The sequence below is a fragment of the Corvus moneduloides genome, chromosome 8, assembly GCF_009650955.1.
Source record: "Corvus moneduloides isolate bCorMon1 chromosome 8, bCorMon1.pri, whole genome shotgun sequence".
NCBI lineage: Eukaryota > Metazoa > Chordata > Aves > Passeriformes > Corvidae > Corvus > Corvus moneduloides.
The window spans coordinates 10,776,775-10,802,267 of record NC_045483.1 but is presented as its reverse complement, the minus strand read 5'-3'; the positions used below and the strand labels follow the sequence as shown (position 1 = coordinate 10,802,267).

Genomic DNA, 25,493 nt, shown 5'->3' with positions numbered 1-25,493 from the left:
TTCAAGATCTGGGGCCAGACCAGCCCACAGAAAGCAGGGAAGGCAGAGCTGGGGGAGATTGGGCAAGCCCCTGACAAGTCAGACTTCTTACTTCTAGTTGCTGCAGCAACAGGAATGCAGTGGGAACAGCTTTCTGTGAGAGAGAGGGGTTATTGTGTGTGCATCCCACGAGGATTTCTTGTTGCTCCTGCGCCAGGCAGAGGCATTTGGGCTTTCCAGGAGAGCAGCACAATAAGCAGAGAGGCAATACCTGTAATGCTGTCTCAGCGGCACTCTCAGCAGTAGCCCAATTCCATGCACCCTGCAGCTGGTGACAGCTGACATCACCACAAATAAAACACAAGAAATAAGCCTGTGCTTGTTGCACTTGAATCCTTGAACCAGAACCTCTGGAGAACACAGTGACATCAGATCATGTGGTACCTCCACGTTGCAGATGAGCCTTTCACTGTTAACAGTAAAGCAGAGCCTGTAACCTCCTGTTGCTGTGCCCCCCATGCAAGAGTGTAATGTGTCCTAGTAGATCTTTTTCCTTGAAAATAAATTTTCCCTAAGGATGCTCTCCATCAAGCGACAGTTTCTGAATAGAATCAACACATCTTCCAGGGACCTGTCCAGCCTTCCTAGTAGCTGCCTGAATGACATCATCCATTTAGTGACAGGTTTCACAGTCCTTTTTACTATCATGTTTTACTAGTTTCAAAAATGCAAAAATCCTCATAAAACAGAAACTCTGTTTGTCTAGGCAGCCAAGTAAGTTTGTCCAGACAGCTAAGTTCATAATGGTGTAACTTTCCCCTGACAACTCCCAAGTTCTCCAGGAGTCCTGGAGGAGCCTCAAAGAGTATTTTTGACATTTGTGCTGTCACACTGCCTGAACAATCTTCATAGTTCACAGGTTTGTGCTTCTGCCTAGAAAGAGTGGCTGGGGGGGAAAAACAAAGCAAACAACAAAAAGAAAAAAAAAAACCACAATAAAAAAACAAAGTCATGTACACACAAATACAGTGTTTGAAAGTTCAGGGATAAAACTGAAATTTAATTCAGGCATCTGCAGGGTCACTTGGAAATGCTTCAGATACGTTTTCACTTTAGAAAATGCCAACCTGCCAAAGCAAAACTTTTCAGAAAAGCTCTGGAATGGAATTTCCTTGGAAAAAACCAGAAGGAGCACATTTTTTTATATCTGAGATGTGAAACGTCCAGGCTTTGTAGGAAAGAGAGGACAGTCAGCTCAAGTACTGATGCATCCGTAGCTGTCTAAGCATTAAAACAACAGCTGGGGCTGCTACTGCAGCAATCACCAGCACAGTGAAATTAGTTTCAAGCAAATCCTCCTTTACAGCAAGGCAAACACTGAGATGCAGTCATTCTCAAATGATACAAAACTTCAATTTAGGAGCATCATCCATCTGAGGGGAGCTCTCTCAGCCACTGTGCTACTAATTGTTGTGGGTTGGTGCTCTCCTTCACCCCTTTGAACTCTGCTTGTGTGTAGGACAGAGAAAGATGTTTAATAATGCAACCACACTCATGATTATGGAGAAGAGTAATAGATTCACCAGCAATTTGACTAATCAAGCTGACAAAGTGATTGAGTTCAAAAAGGGAAGGACTCTCCCAGCAGCAGTTCATTAAAATAAAAATGAAATTCTGCACACTTCCATTTTAGCAAAATTTACTGGTTCAAAAGAGGGAAGAAAAAGGAATAGCCTGTATAATCTCAACTATAGGCAAGAAAAATCAGGTATAAGGTACAGCTAAGACTGGATTAGCTCTTTTAAGTTCATTACAATTAGCAAACAAAACTTGCAGAGAGGAGGTTCTGCAAGGAAAGCCCTTGCACCTAGAACCATTAGGCCAGGTGATTGTGAACAGTGGTTGAACATGACAGGTATTCTCATAGCAATGGAGACAACCATGGCTCTGAGGGAGGACCATGACAAACCTCAGAAAGTAAGACAGAGTTTTTTTTTTGAGAAATGTGTGTTTGCAAGAAAAAAGTTAAGCTGCTTTGAAAATGGAAAGCTGACTCATCCACACACAGCACAGCAGTGGTCCCATGAAGTTATCAACACTGTGTGAGGCTGCTGAGAGTCAAGGAACTCAGCCTGGGTGGCAGTGTGAGAATATATTAAAGTAAGTGTCTTTTTGTGAGAATGTTTTATTTATAAGAGTAGAACAGAACTGTTGGAAAGAATGAAATAAAACCACTTTGATTTTATTTATTATCTTACTTCATGTTAAAACTTAATGGGAAAAATCCTGAAGTTATTAACAGTTAAAAAACTACATGTTTTATTGGATTTCTGAGCTGTTAAAAGTTTTTATAAAGGACATTTCAAAATGGTGTAAAAGATGAGATAGATGAGAGAAGCTGCTCCTGAAGAGAATGGAGGAAACAAGAAAACATGGCTCAGGAAAAGCTACCTCTTAAATGGCCCTTAAGGACCATTAAGGGACATTGACAGAATCAGGCAGAGGAAGGGCTTTAACCTGCGGGTGAAGAAGCAATTGTGTCTGCAGAAAAAATGTGTTACAATCCAAATTAGTTCAAACCATCCAGAAAATCCATCAGTCAGGCATCCAAGTGAGACAAACAATCCCGAACACTGTAAACGGGTAACCAGAAAAGATGGTACTAGTGTTCCAAGACTGGCTCGATGGCTTGGTCACTGATGCAGGACAGTAGGAGAGGGAACCTGAGGGTGGGGGAGAAACTGCACATCCTAAAATTCCTTGTGGCAACACCAGACACTGAACCCCTTGCTACCAAAAAAAGGAAATTGCCCTGAACTCTTTTACCTTTGCATTTGCCAGATACATTTTTCATCCCAGTGGTGTACAGACACCAAAAGAAAAGAGCATATGTTACCAAATTTCTTCAGCCCTGTTGAAAAGCATGGAAGAACACCAACTGTATTTAGGTCCAGACTCAGGAACATAACCAAATTCTGCAGAACAGATGTAACCACCAATGCTGGGAGTTCTTATTGGCCAGGAAGTGGAAATAAGGTTAATCTTGTAGTCCCACTTTCACATTCCAGACATTTACAGTTCCTTGGGAAATTTCTATGGATTAGGTCCCAGTTCTTTACTTAGTTTCTATTCCCAAGGAAGGAAATATTTAACTGAAGCCACCATTTCCAAATATGATGTTGCTCAACTATCAAAGAAAAAAATGGACAGCCAAGGTAAAACGCCTGTTGTCAATTTTTTTTGTCTCAGCACGAACTCGTTGAGCTCAAATGTATCTTCTAAGGGCTGTGTAAAGGTGAGCAGGTAAAGGAATCTTATTCTACAGGGAAACAGAGAGGGACAAGCACACAACTCTAGTGATTGTACTGTCACTCCTGAAACATGAGGTCTCTATGCCTCCATTAATTAAGACTGTTGAGCTAGATCAGAGGCTGATCAGTCTTCAAGCCCTGGACTTGTGCATAATGATTAACTCCTAGCTCACCTTAATAAAACCTTGAACCAAGCATCTCCTTTGGGTACTCAGAGAGGGAGAAACCAGCTCAGCTAATTAGACAGAGTTGTCACAGCAGCTAATCAGCACACCTACATTCATCCCAGTGATTGGTACCAGCTGGGGAATAATTTCAAAATTTACCAGGGAATTAAGAAAGCACACCTTTGGGACCTGCTGGAATAGAAGTTTTTGGCTGACAGAGCAAAAAAGATGCAGGAGATGAAGCAGCAGCTAAAAGTAAAGTTTGCTTTAGAAAATCAGGAGTGAAGACAGGCAAAACATACCAGAAGTGGTTCTTGTGGAATTGATAGATCATCTGATCTGCAGCGCTGGTGGGCAATGGAGCAGTAGTCTACTTTAGAGGAAGCACTTGTAAGAAAGCGTCATAAATTAATCCCAGCAAGTCAGCCTAGAGTGCAGCAAATGACAGCACTGGAACACAAACAGTAAGTAAATCACATCTACCCCTGCCTGGGGACTGGGTCTAGATCTCTGTTCTTTACCTCCAGACAAACCCAGTCCTAGTCTATTATTTCAATTAATGGAACAGTCTTTTTATACTGAATGAAGATATTATTACTTGTCTACTCTATGACTCTGACAGAAAGGCAACACTAACAGTGAATCTTCCTTACTGTACCACTGGGCATTAACTCAGCTGGTAGTGCTGACAAGTCCTGTCCAATTTAGAGGCTGCTAAGTTCAGCTCCTTGAGTGCAACTACCTCATCTTTTCAGGACTCTGTCAGTAGACGAGTTATGCTGCCAGCCATGTCCCTTCAAAGAATCCAGGCCTCTTGGCAGTTTATCCCCCCCCTTTTTTTTTTTCCTTTGGCATTTAGACATTACAGAGTGGTATTTCATATATAGCTGAGGTTTAGAACAGAGTGTCCTGTGAGCTCTGTAAATCAGGAGCAGCAAGCTTGGGCCTTCTGTCAGGACTACTGACAGCTCATGATCTGAGCAGATGAGATTTGTCTGCCACAGGTCTCTGCCACAGCTGTACAGCCACACACTGTGCACAGCTGGTGCCTAAAACCAGGGCAGCCACCTGCACCCCCTCCACAGAACCACAGAGCAGGAGAGGCTGTGGCACCTTGCTGCAGAGAAACAGGAACTAAGCTCAGTCAGGGAAGTCTAACAGCTACTGTGGCATGCCTGACATGCTTTCTTCCTGTTTTGTCTCCCAGAAAGGGCATGGTGACCCCAGTAACACATAACAAAACAGCCTTAGCTGGCCACTGATCAAACCTATCTACCCCCACCTATCTGATTCTCAGACAAATTCTTATTTAAAATTTACCTCTGCCTTATCTCCAATTCTGTGGATGACAACCCTATTTGTACTGTTGAGGCAACTGAGTTTGATTCTTCATAGAGCCCTCTAAGTTCACTAACCTCTTTATTAACTTCAGCACCTATTCACACACTGCAAATCTCTCCTAGGAATAAGATGCCAACACCAGAAGGTGTAAACTCCTCCGAGAATTAGGGCAGCAACCTGAGAATCACTGCCTGATGTGCCAGCAACACTTCCTTGCCTGCTGCAGTGGGCTCACCTGTGTGCTGTATCCACCCAAATCACAGGATACTCAGCTGGAACAGTCACAGTGCAAAGAATGTGGTACATTACTGGTTGGTGCCCAAACAAACAGAAAGGAGCCATTTTACAAATACTGAAAAATACTCAAAAGAACTTTGCGTTCCTACGGATGGTAGGGAAAAGACAAAACAAATCAGACAACAAAAATTCTGTCTTTTTGGATAGGTAATGAGCCTGACCCAAAGCTTACTGAAATCTGCACAAGCCTTTCCACAGACTTAATGACAGTTTACAGGAGACTCTGTGTAATTATCCTATATAATTACATAAAAGCCTGCTAGAGGGTTAGTGAGAAGACAAATGTTTTTGACAACAGGAAAGTTCCAGACGGCCATGTGATGTTCCAGAAGAAAATATAAATATGTTACTTAGCTTTCAGAGCAAGACTTAAAGCTTCTTGACACTAACAAAGAAAATGCCAGAAGCAGGGAGTCCAGAGAAGCAACATTTTAGAAAGGAAAGGAAGGGACAAACCTATGTGGGAGGACAGGATGACAATGCCCAGTGGGATATTAAAGCATGTACGTGATCACTGTCAAGTGTAGGCCAAATACACATGTAAATTAAGGCATCTGAGATGTTGCTGATTCACTTAGCATCCTCTACCCCTTCCTGGATGAATTTGAGCTCATTAGGTGCAGCTGGAAGACAACATCTCCTGTGAGAAAATCAGGTGCCAGAATGAATGGAATTATGCAACCAGATTTAGACCATGCAACTTGTGTACTTTCCCAGTGTGCCAGACCAAGCTATGGCCTCTTTGTGTTTTCCAAATTAAGAAAAAAGCCCACCACCAAAAACAGAGCCCTAAAGTTACTAACACAAGTGTCAGTGCTCAATCTTTAAGGGAGAGGGGGAATTTCTGCATGAGGACAGACAGACAGGGTGAGTGTTGGTACAATCCCATGCAAGGCATTACCTGCAGCCACTGAGAACAATGCTGGCAATAACTGCATGATTCCCCTTTTCCCCGACTTTCCAGCAGTGAAAAGCAATTTTGCAGCCAGTAGAGGCTGACTCATCCTATCAGATGGTGAACTTCCAGACCTTACAGAAGCTAACGCTGCCTTTGAGATTTCTTTCTCAGAACACAGAAGACACAGCTTACTAGAATTTTAATCTCCTCTGCTTTTTCATTTCTGACCAACATTTCTACATGTTCTTTTGGAGAGGCTTTTTCTCACAGGAAGTCAGATCTGTCATACAGGGAAGGAGCAGGTAGATGCAATTCTCTACATCACGTTCAACCAGAAGAAGGCAGAGAATCCACCAAATTCTTTCAGAAAATCCAAATACAAAGCCAATAATGCCCCCATTGTAGGCTTAGGCCCACAAATTAAATAGGAGTAACTGATGTTTTTCATCATGTCCCAAGCAACTGGGTCTTAAGAGTCAAGGTTGTTGCCACTTCTCTGAAGAGAGAAATATTTCTGAGGTGGTAAAAACAATCTGGCCAGCCTGCAAACAATACAGAGGTGAAGATCATCCAAAACTATCACTACTTTATTCTTCCATACTTCCATTCTCTGGTAAGCAGTGCGATACAAACGTACAACAGCACAAGTTTACTGAAGAGCCAGAATTTTTCTTAACTACTGAATGGAGCTTTCCAAAGTTTCCCTTTTTTACTTTCTCTATTCATTGAAAGGATAAGGCAATGCTTAAAGAGCAATCAATAGAACTCAAGAACACTCTGTTCTCCAGCTGCCATATGAAGCTCCTTGCCCTAAAGGCTGCACACAAGTGAAATTTTATGTCATTTACTGCTTTTTCACTTTCACTCTCCAACATACTGAGTGGCCAGTTCATTTAGAAGATAAAAAAGAGCTGTGTGAGTTTTCCTTCATCACACAGTAAGATTTCAAAAATATAAAGAAGTGTAGGAAAAAGAAACTGGACAGCTAAAGGCACAGAAAAACCTCTTCCTTCTCAAGCACTAATTCAGCTCTCTGCAGCTGACAGAGGCCAACAACCACCTGGTGCTTTTCAGCTGTCCATCCTCCTAAATCCTAAAAGATTTTATTGGTTCAAATGATGGATACATTCTGAGAACAAAAAGTAAACCGCACAAATACACCCACCAAGGGCTAATAAATACCTCCACTAAACACTTCTGCTGTTTTAAGAAGTTGTGGAGCCAGAAGTCAGTATTAGCTGAAAGGCTACATCAAAACAGTAACACACATGGCCTGGCCTTGTTGCTATACCCTTGTCATCTTTGCGTGCTGCAGGTTCACTGGATCAAATGGATCTTTGGTTCAATCCAAAACAGCCCTCAGTACAACTGCAATGGATCTTCCTTGTTCAGTGATCAACTCCTACTGACTTGATGGAATTACTTAAAATAAAAAAGGCTAGAGTGCTAGTTATTATAACAGGAGTAAATAGCCTCACACATTCCCTCAGTTAAATGAGACACACTTGGATTACGGATTTGGTTTGCGGGTAAATTGCAACATGCAGGTCCTCTGCATAATAACTCTAGATCTTTCATTTTCTTCAATACCAAACTGAAAACCACTTTTTTTCCCCCTTTTTTGTAGAGCACTGATCAGCATTTCAGGAGTTACTGTGCATCAAAGATAATCCACAAATATAAATGAGGCTATTATATCTCTATACATGTTCTTTTCATGCAATTTCAACAGAAATTCTGCAAATTAACATGCCCTGTTTACTCTGAGAGCTTTATTACATCTTCTTTCTAAACCAATTGACTCAGCATGTTTCTTCTGAAACAAAAAATAGCAACTGAATGGAGCAGAAGCCAACTGCCAAGCCCAGTGCTTCTATAATTACATTAATAGAGGGCGTGAAGAATGAATTTATACTTATTACAATACCTACCATTATTTTCTAATAGGACATAGATTGAATAGACTTTACAGCTACACTAACTGTATTTTTGACCCACCTTTTCTGTTTATTTTGTACTTTAATGGTGCTAAAAAGCTAAGTGGTAATAGTAGCCATCCAAATAATATCAATAGTAAGGAGAAAAGCCTAACAAGAAGGGGGATGCTGCTTTTACATCACTGGCCAGCAGTAATTTCTGGACCTTGTGGGAAGTGGTGCTGTTTGACTCAGGTCAGTTAATTTACTCCAGCTTCTACAAGCAGAAGGGCTGACTCCCCACACAACCCTTCTCACCTTAACCATGTCTAATCTTCTTTGCTCCAAAAATCAGATTTCCTCCCCCATCTCTCATCGGTGTTTGTCATCCTTTACCTGTCCTGAGTAATCATTTGGCCACCTTATTCCACCATTCATATCTTCTTCCCTTTTTTATATCTCCCAAGTCACTATTCTAATACAGACACCAAACTTGGTTCAGTTGCAATTTTATGCATTTGCTATATCCATGACCTTAGGAGGAGGTTTCTGATCTGTTTAATTTTACGTCTATTTTTTAATTGAAATCAACATTTCAGTTAGTCTCTAACTTCTGCCCAGAAATCCCATCTTGGGAAGAGTTTTATTGAAATTTGAATGCTGTCTTAAAAATCTTTACATGCCAAGTCAGTATCTTAAACATTTCAAAGTTCTAATTTCTTCAAAAATTCAACTCCTGGCTCCTTACCTTACATGGTCATTGATCAGATCAATGCATTTCGGTCTTTTCACTGTGGGACATGAAGTCCAGTTTTTTGCCTTTTCTAGCTCCTACACACTGTCCAGTCTTTCTCCATGCAGTAAGTAGATATTACATAGTCCTGTAAGTTCAACCTTCAGCCCTTGTCCCTGAAGTTATTCTTTGTTGAGCTACAATACATTTTTTCAAGTGAGCTCAGCTTACTAAGCCATCCATTTGCCCACTGTGACTACCTCCGGTCTCATTTTGATTCACTACCCCGCCTGTCTCAAAACTTGGAAATTATATCAGATTTATTACCAGACTAATGGCAAAGAGGGCCTATATCACTGCACCTACAGCTAACCTTCCTGAATGTCATTAGACATATCTTGCCAGGAGAGATTTCCTTGCACATCAATTTCGGTTCTCATGAACTTGCTGATTCTTGATTATGCCTAACCAAATATTTCACTATCCAACAGCCACAAACCCATACAGCGACAGGACGCAAATCTCCAAACCCCAGCCAGTATCCTGTTCTCTGAATCATGCAGCTCTCTCATATCACAGTAAGTTCATTCATACTCCTGCTCACTCAGATCACAAACTGGGCTGATTAACGCACAAAGAAACACTAAATAAGAAGTAGAATCCCTGTTCTGAATCCAGGGCCCTTTTGCTTCAATCAAACAAATTATTGTGTCGAGGAAGAAAAGCCAGGAGATTGAAAACAGCTCCTCCAAGTCTCTCCTAAGGCAGCATTTCGCTTCCAAATGCTGTTGTGCATCATCTTAATAAAGCACTTAAGGAAATAAATCATAGGCTATTAAAACACTAGTGATATCACAGTTGCTTCTTTGAGCAACATCCACATCTTGAATTTACAATACATGTGTGCTGAGTAGCTGGTGGACTGTAAAGAAAAAATAAAAAAAAGCATATTGCCTTCTTCCTTCTTTGGCTCCTTTACCAGAGATAAAGTCGACTGGGATTGTAATGTGCTTTTCTTACAAAAGAGTTAGCATTGTGAAAGCTGTTAACATACAGGGAGAGATTACAAAGAATATGACCATTTACCTTTGAAAAAGGAGCACTTAGAAGGAAAATTTACTGAGGTCTTTGAGTTTCTTTCTTACTACCTTCACCGTGACTAGCCTCTAAATTTTATGCTGCCTCATAACAAGAGAGCACATCGTCACTCGAGCATTGGCAGGGAAGTGAAGAGAAATTATATTTCCACAATGCCTGTAGTCAGTGCACACTGCTCACAGCCAAAGGAGGTCAGAGTCCCTGCAAGCCACAGATGCGCTCACTGGAAAGGGCCAATAGTCTATAATTGAGATAACTTACATTTTTAACTAGATAATAATGTCATATGGCAAGCCATCAAAACTCATGTTTTGGGGCATAAGCTGATTCCTGCAGAAGAGCAAGAAAGAAAAGTTATCCAAGAGGTAGTAGGTTTCTTACTGAAAGTTTAACACTGGTAATAGCTGTCATTTATTGGGCACTGCTGGAGGCAGGCTAGGAAAAAAAGAGTCTCCCTCTTGAAAACACTAGCAAGAAAAACTCATTTTGAGGAAGAACTGTGCAATAACTTCACATTCTTACCTACTCCACAGAATGGTGTTACTTTCACTTAGGCAGTCCTATCATGGAGTAAGGAGGAAAAGAAAGGCTCTAGTTCTGCCTCACCTCACAGAAAACACAATAACAGAGGAGCTGAAAAGTTACAATTAGGAAAAAAAGCTTGTTCCATCTCTTCATAAAGAAAATAAAAATTTCATGTTGCTGCTACCTCTAGCGCTTTTCCCAGCAATGCCACACAGTCTGTGGTCATAAAACATCTTCTGTGGTGATTTCCCTTCCTTGGAAAGAGTTTAAAAGGACGGGTTTGGTTCTGATTTCTTACCCTTTTGCAAGGATTAGCCTCTGTTCAGGCAAAATCCAAACTAACAACATTGCATATTGGCCCAAAGATGTCAATCCACCCTGCCTGCAAAGGCATACAAGGGTTTCTAACGCTTCTGTTAGGTATTGGAAGAGAATATATCAGACATCTGGCTTCGTAAAGCAGAGTTCAAATCTCTGTTAGACTTCACCCATGGATAGAGACTGTAGGCTTATGCAGCTGTGTCTCCACTCTCACTCTTCCAAGACGGGATTTTATTATCCAGTTTAATCTAAAACTCTCAGGTCGTGTACTGTACATGGGCAGGTAACGTAACCCCATTACCCACACATGCAGTGGTGAAGAAGCTTGCGTAAAGCTGGATGTAGGAAGGCCAGGACTCAGAGCTGTCTGTCTCGTTCCACAGCTCTAAACAGTGGAGAAATAAAGGAGACCAAAAATGCGTGGTTTTCTGCCTCCTCGATTGATCTTTTGGAGCTGACAATGTAAACACTTGAACTATCAGTAAGAAAACAGTGACTTGTTGATAAAACACAATGGGAGCTTAGAGCTGCCTAAAAATTCCTTTTATCTTGCTGTTTTACAGAAGGGTAATTAAACAGAGAGTTGTTCTGGCCTCCTATTTCCCCTTCAGGTTATTTGAAAAAGATTTTCTATTCAAATACAAAAAGACAATGCTGGCCTGATTTTGACTGCATCCCTTTTTCCCCAGAGGTTACAGAGCCCATCAGACTGGCAGCTGAATGCTGTGAAGACTGTAAAGCCTACAGCTTAACAAAAATCTCTCAGCAGCTCAAGACAGGCAGTCAGGGCCTGCTGGGGAAGACTGGCAGCTATTAATAAGCGACAAGGAACCTGCCATCTCTTCTGTCTGTGTCCTTTCCACCTAGCTTTGTTTCTCCCTAATATATGGGAAATACTTAGCACTCAGTTAACTCTGAGGGGGTGTCTCCTTTGTTCCTGCTCTGCCAAGTGAAGAGAATCTTTGTAGCATTACAACTGTGAAAGAGAAAAAATCCTCCGCTTTCATCAAAAGTAAATACTAACAGAAGTTCAGTAACAGAACAGAAGGTCTGTTTGTTTTTTTTAGTGCTGGATAGTGTAATCATATAAACCAATGGCCAACATTCAGCTGGTTTTCAGGAAAGCCAGTCTCAAGGTTCTGCTTGGCCTGACCTGAGCTGTGATCTGAGCCTTTGGTATAACAAAGAGGTACCTACGTGCTCAATTCATGGAGGAACCCACCACATTTTTATTCCAGTTCCATCCTATCCTGATTTGTCTTCTCAGCTGAGATACTTCAAGCAATTAAGAAAAAAGCTCTCAGGAACCAGGTGTGAAGAATCTATGTTTGGGCTTTCCCATCTGTACAGCTATTGAAGTTATTCAATTCTCCCTTCACTATGGGAAAACCAGGAAGTGGGGCTTTCTCCTACCACAGAAAAGCTGAGATTGAGAGCAACCACCCAACTCCAGCAGCTCAGGCTTGAAGGAAAACCAGAAGAAAATTAACAAGAACACCTACACAGATATGTACCTAGCCATACAATACAGCAGTAAAAGTACATTAGTAGAATGAACAACACACTTTCTGCAGGAAATTTGCCTTGGAGAAAGATCAGATATCAGTCTCTATCTCCTCATGAAGTCATTTAATGCACAATACATGTGGTGTTTCTGAATTTCTATTCCTTTTCAACTCAGCATCTCTCATAGATACTCCCATCTGTGTAGATTGCAAGATCATTGGAAAGAGATTTTATCTTCACACCCAACTACATAGCACACACTAAAATGCATGCTGGGAAAATTCATACAATTCTCTAGCAGAAGAAACTCATTTGGAGGATGGGGGAAATAATGGGTGAAAGGAGGGCTTTTTACCTCTCACTGGCAAAGCACAGTATCAGTTTAGAGCACATTACAAGCGATGTTCATAATCAAGAGGACGTATCTTCCTCTGCCACTTAATGCATCTCGCCAGTGAAATGACTTGGAGTAATAGTAGCAGGAAGCTGCCAGCCAGGAGTGAAAAGTTCCTGGATTCCCCCATGCCTCCTCCTATGTAAGGGAAACTTGAGCTGCAAATTAATTCCTTGCTCACCAGGAATCGAGTCTCCCTTGGGTTGTCCCTGTCATACAAGGACAAACTTCCACAGTCTGAGTACACAGAGGCCCTCAATGGTACAGCCTAATGACAAGGGCAAAATGACCCTTCCTTGCCCTAGCTGGGCCAGTGACCTGCACAATACTCACTAACAGTTCTGTCCACGCACAGATCTGGAGTCTCACCCAATAGCTCCAGCCTTCCTAAAGGACTCTGTCCCTTCCTACTGAACAGCTCATGCCTTGATGTCCTACTTACATACACACACACCCCTCCACAGGCATGGGAGCCACTGGCAGCATCACACTCAAAAGCCAGCTTTGCTATCATTATTGAAGACACAAGTTGATTAATTGCGAGCTTTATTTGTTCTTTTCCATTTTGCCGAATTATTATTTGGTAGGTTAGAGAAATCAGAAAAAAAAAAAAAGACACTTCCAAGCAAGCCCTTATGTTTCAGTGTAAATGGTAGTCAGTTTATGCTGCACAACAAACATACCATTGATACATATTTAAATATGCATTTTTACAGCACATCTTTTCCAGGTGCTTCCCTAAGTCCTCCAAGAAAGACCTAATGACATATGCCTGGCTCTTTCTGCAGTAACAATAAACTTTGACTGTTTCCCTGGATAGTTCCTGAAGTGCAGATGCAAAAATATTTGGGACCTGGATCTGAAAACCTCAGAGTTCAGATCTCAAGCTAGTATAATGCATTCAACTGAACCAGCTCTCTGTTAACCCAAGCTAAGCCCCAAATACACTTTTTTCCTTTTGGGGATTAGTAGTGGACATATCCCTCTGAAGAGATGAGTACAATTTTACCCAGCTCTGCAAAAGGACTGCATAGGTATGAAAGGAAGGGAAATATCAGAACACAAAGGGTGTTCTGCTTTCTGCTTATGAACTGGTAAGTACTGTGTGGTTTGTCTTTCTCCCTAGTCATCAGCTCCAGCCTAGCCTGTCTGCAGTTATTATACAGCCACAGCAGACGGATGAACCCCGTGGACCAGAACCAGAGACAGTTCTGTTTTACCAACATCATTTGAGCAAACAAGTGCAGCCTAGGAAACAGATATTGAAGTTCATCATCTAATTTTCAGGGTAAGAATGACAAAGTACATTTAAACACTGTATGCCTATAAAGTGACATGAACATGGTGCATTTGTTACTTACAGTATACTGTTAATTTATGTCAGCATTAATATTCATTATCTTGATTTACATGTTTCTTTCATGCAGAAAATGGATTTGGATTCTTTCTGATTTACTTGATAACACTCCTACATTTCATGACTGGCTGCATCAGAGAACACATTTTTAATAGGCTTAATAAATTTACATCATCATTAGCACTGAATATTTTATCCTCACAGAGCAGGGAGTGAGAAGCATATCACTAAATCCTCAACTGATAATATCAGGGTATGACTCTGACTCTTCAAGCTAAGTCAAGGGAGAACTTACATGAGATTGATTAGACAAACATACATGATATGCCACAAAATGCAAAGGTGTTACTAGCCCTTTTTCTTTAGGGAATGTAAAACTGGTAAAATTCAATAAAATTTAAGTTTCCTGCTAAACTAAGCATCTGCTGTGGGTTGTTACCTAGGTAGGTCATTCGGGGGGGGGGGGGTTGGGTGCACTTTTTGTTTGATTGGTTGGCAGTTCAACCTTCCCACCCTTCATCTTTCTTTGAGCTGGTTTTGATAACAGGAAGAACATCCAAGGAAACTTTGGCAACCAAGTAGAAGAGTTGACTGTACTAGAAGTTTTTATTACTGTAAGTCACCAGGGTAAAATGAGCCCTCTCAGGTACAAAAATTGATAGCTATAGAAACTGTTAGGTCCCTAAGGGTCCTGATGGCTGAACAGAGTCCCCCCCCACAAGAAAAAGGCTGCACTGAGCTCCACACACAGGGCATAAAAATCCATGTTCTAAACCCACTTGCAGTGCAGGCAGATCTCCCACTGTGATCAAACCATATAAAGATACTGCTTCCTACAGGAACAGCTGAGTGTGCAAACCCATTCTTCGCTCCCCCAGACACCCTCCAGCATCTCTACACAGACCAGCCAGACGTTTCTACGTTTTCAGGAGAGAAAATAAAAAAAGGATTAAACCAAAAGACACAAGGAAATGTCATTGTTACAATTTCACTGAAGGCCCATAGGAGATAATGTAGCAGCATTTATCAAGCTCTGATATTCATTTAAGAAAAGTTACTTACACTGAGCAACTGGAACACTGTATTTATAGATAAAAGCCTTTCAAATAGTCCTTTTCAAGTTCCTTTTTCCCACAGAACTGCTGGCTAAAATGTGCTTAATGAGACTTTCCTTCCCCTCACTTTTTCAGTTCCTCTCATATGGATTTGCTTCTCCTACCTACTTCACCTGAAAGACCCTAACCTGCTGTTGCAGAGCACACTGTCACTAAGCCACACACTCTGACCTTATTAGTGTGGCTCAGCAGGTAGAAGATAAATGTGAATTGAAAACAGTCAATCTGCAAAACAGAAGTAAAGAACCTGCATAAAAGGTCCAGGAGAATGATGAACACAATAACAGAATGTCATAGGTTAGCAAGCAGTAGTGAGTATTTTGGACCAAACCACTACACTGATATAACCTAGAAATTCCCCTTAAAAGAAGTAAGCAAATGCGGACAAATATTCAAGTGTCCTGTTGCAAAAACTCTCTTGTCCGGAGAAGAAAATCTCCACAAACACATCGACAGTTCTGGGTGGCTACAGTTCTGATCTGCAGAGAGGGCAAGGAGCCAGGAAACTGCATGCAGAAATATCAACATGGGAGGCTTCAAAACACCTTTAGTATTTATAGCCACAGGGCTGGGGTCAACTCTGACTCTCCTCTGGATTACAACCCAAATTCCCTTCTTGAAAGGACAGAGCTGCAGGATGATGTGCAGTGGTAGTGGTGAAAGAAATGGATAACTAAATTGATGGAGGGGTTAAAAACAGCAGCTCAAGGTTAAACAAAATGGCCATGAAAAGCTAGAAACAGAGGTAGAAACAGATCAATTTTAAGCTTTCCAAGAATGAAAAAAAAACCCAGCAACTATAAACAACCCCCGCTTTACATATGGAAAATTAAATCTACATCTACATGAAACGTAAGTATTTTTCAGTGTCCTTGAAATTTCTTTATGGCATATGTGCAGAAGCTTCCGTAAAGCAGAAACCAGAAGCAGCGAAGGGCAGGTTGGAAGTAATAATTACTCCTGAACTGGGGAGCTCGGAGTTCAGGCAAAATGTTGGAGTGTCAAGATTACCATCAATAACTTCCAGAAGTAGCACAACAAAAGATTATGATTTAAAACACTCTCACACGAAGCAAACTCTACATCTTCCTAATTTCTGGCTGGAAAGGAAAGTTTAATTACTGTTATTTTTATACAAAGTTCCAGGAAATTACTCATTTCTGACCAAATACAGAGGTGTAAGAAGGCAAAGAGGTGAATGGCAGCACTCATGGTTTGACAGCCTCTCAAGGTCCTGAGGGAAAGTGTCGCTTATGCACATCTTTCCAAAGCATCATATTTACACAAATAGGAAAAGATTAGTCCTCCCACAGCTGTCTACAGCTCATGGATACCATGTGCACTATTCTGACATTTTTATTTATTTGAAATGTAAGCTTATCTTACTCCAGTGGTAAAAAACATCTCCAAACTCTCACAGATTAATCCTCTTTTTGATCTGAGAGATATGTACGAGAGGAAGAGAAATAAATCCAATACACTCAGTTAATTGCTCAGTGACAGATAATCTTTCCTCCTCCATTTTCTTTCTCTTCTATAAAAAGAATAACAAAAATTAAATAAAAAGTTCTCAACTAAAACTGCGGGAAAACCTGCTGAGAGGATAACAGCATAATTAAATTCAGGCCCAGCCTGATGCAAAATTTCATTTACCATATACAGAAGCAGCAGTTCACCTGCCATACAAAGCTCAGTGCACACAGAGCCTAAACAATCTAGATAGATTCTCCCTGTCTCTTTCCTCTAACTGTATTTCACCCCCTCATGTCTGTCACCAGTGGTCTTTTAATTCATCAGTAGTTTTAGAAGGATGATCTCCATCTGTTAGTGTTGCAGCCAGCTGTAGTTAAACTGGCTGAAAAATAACAAAGAAATGTAATCCTAGCAGGAAGTAATGTGTTTATAAAGAGGACAGATTCATATCCTGTAGGCAGTGGCACAGTTGTGTTATAGGTGGTTACAGTCCTATCAGTAAGACTGCTAACACCCAAGTACACTTTGGAATGACAGATGTGCTTATAACCAACTATTACATAAATGACTTGTGCCAGTGACATGCTTCTACAGCCCCTCATCAACCTTTTGAGAGCACACTCAGCACAGGAGGCAAGAGTGGTATTTCTTTGCTATACACTCAAGACAGATTCCTCTTCAGTTGTGGGTACCTGCAGAACTACCTTTCTCCTCTATCCTTCAGAAACAGAACTCCTGATATCAGAAGGCAAACCAGACATAAGATGATGTTTTCTTCCATTCCCCAGAATGAAACCCAGAGGCACGAAATAAATTGCAAGGTATGTTTCACCCCTTCTCTCGAACCTGTTTTTTTCCTATCCTTTTCAAACAAGCAGGGAGATTTAAATTAACATGTCACTTAAGCAGCCAGGAGGAGCAACAGCTAATAACTCTTCCAGGTATATAGAATAATAAGATATGCCCACCTCACCATCTCTTTCCATCGCATTAAGAACAGAGAAGCTGTCCCAGGATCCTCGTAGGCGTAATTACCAGTGACCTGACAGCATGCCTGCGTGTTGAGGGGGGATCTAACAGCAGAGCCAGATGCAGGACAGAGCACAATGTAACCACCAAGGGCTTGTTTAAGGTCACAGGATAGAAAGAAATACAAAGAAGTGCACTGGCAGCTTCCAGAGCAGCCATTGAGCACTGAAGAGCCAATCACAAATAATGGAGCACTGGAAAGACAAGTGGGTTACTTCTGGTTTTCCAGCATTGCCCCATTCAAAGCACTTGCCCAACGGTTCTGGATGGTTGGCCATGCAAATGCAATCAAGTCCTGAAAAGTGACACGTGCCAAGTGAAGCTGAGGGTTCAAAGTAAGACAAGGGGTTCCTCAAATAATTTATGGAATTCCTTGTTCTGAAATGTCACAGGTACTAAAAATTTTAACACACTCCGAAAGATATTGAGAAGGTCAGCTCATGGAATATTAATCCTCTGGTATATACTAAAACAGAAAGAAAATTATTCAGCTTCTCATAGACCTTACACTGAACGTTGAGGATAACTTAAAGCTTAAGAATGAATGCTAGTATAATACTAGAAGGAAGTGTCAGATATGATAATCATTTTCATATGGTCTTGGTGCCAGCCTGTTTGGGGACATCATGCGGGAGTTGCACACACCCTCAGCTTTGAGCCTCCCTGGGACCTGCAAAGCAGCTGCACAGCTCCTTATATCTCTTTCCAAGTCCTCTTTTCTCCTCTTGTCCCTCTCCTGCTCTGCTTGCCAGAGCTACCAGAGATTTAAATGACTAATGAATGTTTCCCCCAATTAATATTTTGACATCTGGTCGTTTTAGAAGCAGACCTGAAGAGAGCAGGCATAGAAACTGGGAAGAATAAACAGGAAAAGCAGTGTGATTTTCTCCCTGTTCTTTGCTACTGGCTGATATACTCTTGGGGAAGATCATACAAGAATCAAGAAACTGTAAAATCCAAGAATTAGAACCAGGCTAATTTTATGGAATACTGAGATCATCAGGAGTGTGCAATTACTGGTGCTAATTAGACAGAGAATTATTTTTCATAAAATACTCAGATTTTTACTTTTTCTCAGACTGTTTTTGGTAACAGAATTCCAAACTAGAGGAAACAATCATGCTATTCTTATGATGTTAATCACATTCTGACATTAGGACTGCCTGAGGTCAGGAAAAGTGCCCTGCACTCACTCTAGGACTGCTACACTGATGAAGTCCCAGCTATTTGTTACATTCTCCAGTGGCATCCACGCAGTCCCTTCCTTTTTAATCAGGGCAAATTTTATGCCATTGTGGAATGCTCCACAGAAAGCAGAAACAGAAAAGAGCGTAAGGTCATCAGCACAGTTTTGTGCTGCAGTCATACATCTCATCAGGAAGTGTGCTTTCCACTCTGATGTGGCTGCCCTAGTTTCAGTCAGAAAATAGTATCTCAACACAATCCTGCATCACATAAGCAGATCTTCAGCACTGTCAGCAATGGGGAAGGAGGTGTCTTTGCATGCTGAAATGCTACATCTTCTGCAATGACTGACAAAAGAGAGCTGAGTATTTCCCAGGGTGGAATGACTTAGGGTAGTCAGAGAAAATGGAAATATTTTTCATATTTATGAATATTCTTTTTTAAAACCATTGAGAAATTAAACAAATCTAGCACAAACTCCCTTTAGAAAAACACTGCCAAAGCCACAGTCCTGAAAGACCCTTTATGTGTGCACACACCATAGTAAACACAAAGGAACAGAAAGTCATGGCAGCAAGGTGTATGAAAGAAAAGATTGATTAACTTCCCATAGAAGGATGAAAAACCATTTATTCAACCCCACAAAATACTAATACTTTTGAGTATTCCTGTTACTGCTCAGAATAAATCTTAGAAGTACTGTGTTTCTTTAAGTTTTAGTCTGTTTGTTTATTTTTGGGTTTATTTTTTCAGGCCAGTGGGTGAAGCAATAGCCTGAGTTCAGAATATCCTTCATATCAAGTCCCTCCTCTGTCATTCTATTAAAACCTGCTCAGCTCCTGAGCAAAAAGCTTATTTGTTCTACTTCTGACCCCAAATTCCCCCTTAGAAAAGAAAACCCCTTTCCTACACAAGTTTATTACAAGTTCGTTCTAACAAGAAGTTTTAGTTTCAAATACCCAAACTTTTCTTCTATCCTGCCAGTAGCCTATCCACCTTCATCAGTGACCTGCATACAAAACTCCTAAACTTCCCACCAAAGTTTCACAGATGAAACCATGAGAAAACCTCCCTTTCAGCTCATGAAAGTAGTACCAGGGACATATGAAAGAGGAAACACCTCTTAGATTAATTTTTCAGAGAAATAAAAATAGACACCATCTGCTCCCATTGAATCCAAATAACTGCCTTAAGAAATTGTTCACGGCCCAGCTCTTTCCTTTGGTTCACATGGTACATGATATGCTTTGAAATCATGAAAGTATCAAAACATTCCCTATAAATTGGTCCAGCAGTCAAGTTGACACAAGTGGAAATCAATTATCTAGTACTAATCCCATCAGTTCTAATCAACAGACGTTGAATACTCACTCATAGGTATTTCCCCCAGGCTCAGAAGCACTGGCTTTTCTTAAGGATCATTCGGGCAGACGAGCCATGAGATCCTTCATTATAAACAAGGACTTTAGGCTGCTCAGTTCTCCCAAAAGTAAACCAATTGGTTGATTTCAATCTGAGTAAGATGGGAAAGGGGAAATCAAAAGACAGCATAACCATGATGTACCTTATCTAGCTGAAACAAGACAATCAGACTTCAGCCTTTTTGTCCTTGAGTATGAAAGAAAAGGAGTGAGAGAGGGTTTAGCTAGAAACCTTTCTGCACATTTAAAGAAATCCAATTAATTTCAATAAAAGAATTGTATCAGGCTTTTCCTATTTAAGTAAGGTGGTAATTATTAACTCAATTTATCTCCATACCTCCAAAGAGAGCTCTCTGTGATGCTTCCCAGGTTGTAGTCATACAGCTTTGTCAGAATTAGAATCACCTAAAGGCAAAAGAAGAAATCATGGTTAGTCTCAAACAATTACAATCTCACAGAACTGAAATGACCCCGGGGAGGGCTTAGGATTCCTTTAATGGGTGCTTAACATAATTGAATGAATAGTTAAAAGCATTTGCCTAAACTGACATGGAAAGAATTTGCAGAGATACATGTTGAGTCAATTGGACCTTTTTTTGTTCAGTTCCTCTGCAGGACATCACCAGCAGGTTCCTCCCTTAACCCAAAGAGGCAGAGTGCAGTGGGAATGAGTTCAGACCTTGACAAAGCTTCAGGATAGAAGACAAGATCTCGTATGCAGTAGAAATAGTGATTATTTCCTGCTCTGTTTCACAGACACAGAAACTGCTGATCCTTTTCACAGCTGTGGTGCACAGATAACCCACTGGCCTGTCTCCAGTCAAACACTTTCTGGGTGCAGCAGATGATTTGACACAAGCAAATGATCACCAATTTTGACTTGGGAGACCCAGCCTGGATATCAGGAAAACACTCAATAAGGATAATAGTTCAACACTGGGACAGACTACCCAGAACATCTGTAAAGCCTCCATGCTTGGAGTTTCTTAACACCTGGCTAGACAAAGTCATGGCTGACCTGATCTACAGCTGGTGATAACACTGCCTCGAGTAAGAGGTTGAACTGTGGACCTCCAAATATCTGTAACAACCAGTGTTTCTATAACTCCAGTGAAAAGTTTTAGGTTCAGACAGAATGGAAGTGTTTCCAAGTTTATGACTTTTATTAGCTCTTTTGATAAACAGCTTTTCCCTCCTGCCAAAACAGGCACTTCCAGAATAAAATTATCTTACCGGGGGAGGAAAGCAATTTTAGCGAATAGAATTTCCAGCAAAAGATTTCAGCCCGCTCTTTTGTTAGTGTCTTCAAAAAATAATTTCTGACTTTAAAGATGATGGGCTTCTTTAACAAGATTTACATTTGGGACAAACTACCAGACCATTACTATTGCTACTAATTTATTTTGTGTGTCTCCCTCCAGGTGACTGTATATCTTATCCTCCTCCCTATCCCATTAAAACTGCAGTAAATTAGAGACCCAACTCTCATCTGACAAAACCTCTGATCTATATACCTCTTACTATTTTCAGCCTGGGTTCCTAAGAAATGAGGCTCACAGACACACAATCCCCTGGTCCCTGGATAAAATTGCCAACTTCAACCAGTTTGGCAGAGCAGCAAAGGACTGTAGGAATTTCAGTGCTCATCAGCCCAGTGCCAGCTGGCACAGGAATTGCCACATGGGGAGGAGCAGACCTCACCACTGCCTTTTCCAAAGCCAACAGCCCATCTACCTCTTACACACCAATAGCTCTGAAACAGCCATAATGGGAATTGTCTCCTTCCAATACGCTCAGCATGTGAGACAGCAGAAAGAGCTGATGTGGGAGCTAAGGGAGCACAGTTACTGCAAGAGAGGAAGGCATAGGGGGCAGAGAACACACCTCTGACAAGACATCTCTTTCTACAGCACAAATCCCAAATCACTCCTAGCATGGAGAAGGGCTGCCCAGAGCATTTCGTATCTGCACGAGCACAACTCCCATGCAGCTCATGGGGAAACTCACACAACAGCCACAATCCCCCTCTGCTCCCCAGGGCGTCCTGACACGGACATCCCCTCTGCTCTCCAAAACCCCAGTGCTGGCAGGGAGGAGCTTCCCTCTCTCCTGGCAGGTCCCTCTTTGAAGAGTCAGCCAAGATGGGAAGGCCCAGGCGAGGCAGAAGCCAGAGCCGGCGTGGACACAGGTTCTATGCCAAGGCTTGCGTGAATCAGGGCTTTTTAAGTCCTAAATTTCAAACTCCACCCTCCCAGGAATGCTTATCAATGACAGCAGGGCAGCTGTCTGCTCCAGATACAGAGCTGTGTCACTGCCACCCCTCACAGCACCCTCTGAACCCGTCTGCAAATCCCCTACTTAGCAAGTGCATAAAAATCAAGAGGGGAAGATGAAGGAAGAGGAGGGGGTGTGCACATAAAGCCTTTGTGAATAACAACCCCCTGAAAGGTGGCAGTGAGTTCCACGATGTTCAGTGCCAGCCTGTTTGGGGACATCATGTGGGAGTTGCACACACCCTCAGCTTTGAGCCTCCCTGGGACCTGCAAAGCAGCTGCACAGCTCCTTATATCTCTTTCCAAGTCCTCTTTTCTCCTCTTGTCCCTCTCCTGCTCTGCTTGCCAGAGCTACCAGAGATTTAAATGACTAATGAATGTTTCCCCCAATTAATATTTTGACATCTGGTCGTTTTAGAAGCAGACCTGAAGAGAGCAGGCATAGAAACTGGGAAGAATAAACAGGAAAAGCAGTGTGATTTTCTCCCTGTTCTTTGCTACTGGCTGATATACTCTTGGGGAAGATCATACAAGAATCAAGAAACTGTAAAATCCAAGAATTAGAACCAGGCTAATTTTATGGAATACTGAGATCATCAGGAGTGTGCAATTACTGGTGCTAATTAGACAGAGAATTATTTTTCATAAAATACTCAGATTTTTACTTTTTTCTAGTTGAGGAAAATTTACAAATCTTAAAACAGCCATGAAAGAAAACTCCATTGAGAATTTTAATCTCATCATTTGAGGGAAGAAAAATTGTAATTGACATCCCAAAAAGAATATGAAATGAAAAAAAAATAAATTAAAAGTGCCAATAGGAGAAATCAAAATATTTCCCCTCAAGAGGGCTGAAATGTCTCTTTTGTTCTTTTTTCTTCCTTGAGAAATTTCAGTAAAATACACACAATCTTAAAGTTCTGTAGTTCTCTTGGAACTGATGGGGGAAGAAAGCCAGCTGCATTCCATCACAATTCTTTGACAGAGCTCTAACAACCCTCCTGCAGAGGCATCCCTGGACCCATCCAAACATGCATGTCAGTTACTGACTAGCTACATCAAGAACCCTAAGCAATATTGTTATATCCTGACATTTTAGTAAATTTAGGATAAAATCTTAGCATTTACCATTCCCAAGATAATATCTGTATTTGACACCACGCTGTGGCATACACACGCACCAGCTTCTGGACTAAGAGCTTAGGTATCTCTACTTGGTGCAGATACCCTACTACAAAAACATGTGAGAGCTTTTCTGTCAGAAGCTTTTTAATTTTTGAGAATCTGTATCAGCTGCCAAATGTCTTTAAGATTATCCATGGTTTCAGCAGCCTCCTTGTGTCATTTTCTATGGTTCAAATACCAGTAATAAATCTGCTCAAGCATATATGTACAAAAGAAATGAATCATTGGGCAGAAAATTAGTTATTTCTGCCCTAGAAGTCACTCTTCTTTTTTCCCCATTGTAATGATACTTGAGTAACCTATTCAAAGCCATGATTTTTGATATATTTACTTTTTCAGAAATCATTTTTCTCCTTTGCTGTTCTCATTTCTTTGTTATTTAGCCTGCAAAGGTTAGTTCATGTTTAAGATTGTTTCTTTGTCTTTTTTTCCCCCACCCTCTGTGGCTGTCACTGTGTAGTACTGAGGAACCTAATGAACAGAGACATGCATATTATGTTGTTCTAAATGTCAGAATAGGGGCTGTGAAGAAGCACAGTAATGAAATGAAAATAGTCTCTTGCCTTTTCTTCATTTCTTGCCTTGTTTTTGCTTTCTGGGACTGTGTGTTTTTCTCCCTTTTTTACCACTTACCAATCAATGCAAGCTAACAAGAGCAAGAAGCAAAAAACCAAGCAAACTAGAAATAGAATGAAAAGGAGCTAAAAATCCAGTCTTATTCCAGCTCTGCTGTGAATACAGATAACCCTTCCTCTTGCATAGAAATACAAGGTTTCAGAAAGTCTGTTATTCATTAGGATCAGCACTTGAAGTGGATTATTCTGCCATAGCAGGTGGGAAAGAGGAGAGACAAAAGTTTATCACTTCTGCACTGACAGCTCAGAGCAGAAGATATTTGATCTTGTGTTTACCACATCCCCAGTGAGTGCACCTACCAGGAGATAGAGCACTAAAAATGGTTTTAGTTACTCATACAAAGTGCAAGAAACAGACACCTGGGAAGACAGACTGACAAAAGAGGTACTTAAACCTGGCCCATCATTTCCCAAAGAAAATCAGTCCCCAGTGGCTATTCTAGGAAGGAGCAGGCATTTGCACCTTGGACACCATCATGTCTTTCTTCAAACCATAAGAGCATTTTCAAAGAAAACATACTTTGTTAATCACTCCTAACCTGTACTGCTTTTCAAGACTTGGGATGTGAAGGACCATCTACAGGTTCCAAAACATAAACCAGTGTCTGGGAAGAAGAGACTTCCCTGTGAACTTGCCAGGTTAGTCCCTAAGAGGATCTTTGCTATCACAGGAGAAATTCTAGGGCAAACAGGGTTAAATTTTTCCCAGACCTACCTTGGCTTATGACCAACTGATCCACTCTGTCTCATCATATCCTTCCATGAACTTCTGACCCAGGTTTACACCTGGCTGAGATCTTTGTCTTGACCCTGTTTTCAGCTACTCTGTAAATACTTCTAGCAAGGCTCCCTCAGGATATCAGCCAGAGTTTGTCCTTTACTGCAGTGCAAGTTCCAAATGTAATTAAATGGTTACATTTAAACTGACTTTTCTCCCCTGGCAAAAATTATTTCTCTCATCAAACAGTGCTGAACTAACTGGCCAGGAAGGTGGTGAAAGTCTGCACACTGCTACTGATCAGGTTCATAACACACTGGGAAGGAAGTGACAGGCTGCACTCTGTGCCCATGTAACTCATCTGGGGTCATGATGTGTGTCCTCAAAGCAAATCAGCCACAGCTACACAGAATCCAGCACTGAGGAACTCTCAGCACACTGGGGCAGGCAGCTGTAACACTCCCCAATACTCACTGACCATGGCAAAATTACTCCTGGGAATGCTACATGAGTACCATGTCAAAAGATGTCCATACTCATTCAAGCCCAGCTGAACAAGGACATGGACTACAACCATCACTGTGTTCAAGGTTTGATCACCATTATTAAAGACCCA

The 25,493-nt window shown here is 41.2% G+C and overlaps 1 protein-coding gene across 2 annotated transcripts in view; it reads right to left on the bottom strand.

The window, feature by feature from the left end:
• Positions 1–25,493, bottom strand: part of SORCS1 (sortilin related VPS10 domain containing receptor 1) — a 262,935-nt gene that overhangs the window by 157,802 nt on the left and 79,640 nt on the right. For both annotated transcript variants that reach the window (XM_032116057.1, XM_032116058.1), the window contains exon 2: positions 20,404–20,471. In XM_032116057.1, the coding sequence (XP_031971948.1) occupies positions 20,404–20,471 (68 nt within the window). The remainder of the gene's footprint in view (positions 1–20,403; positions 20,472–25,493) is intronic.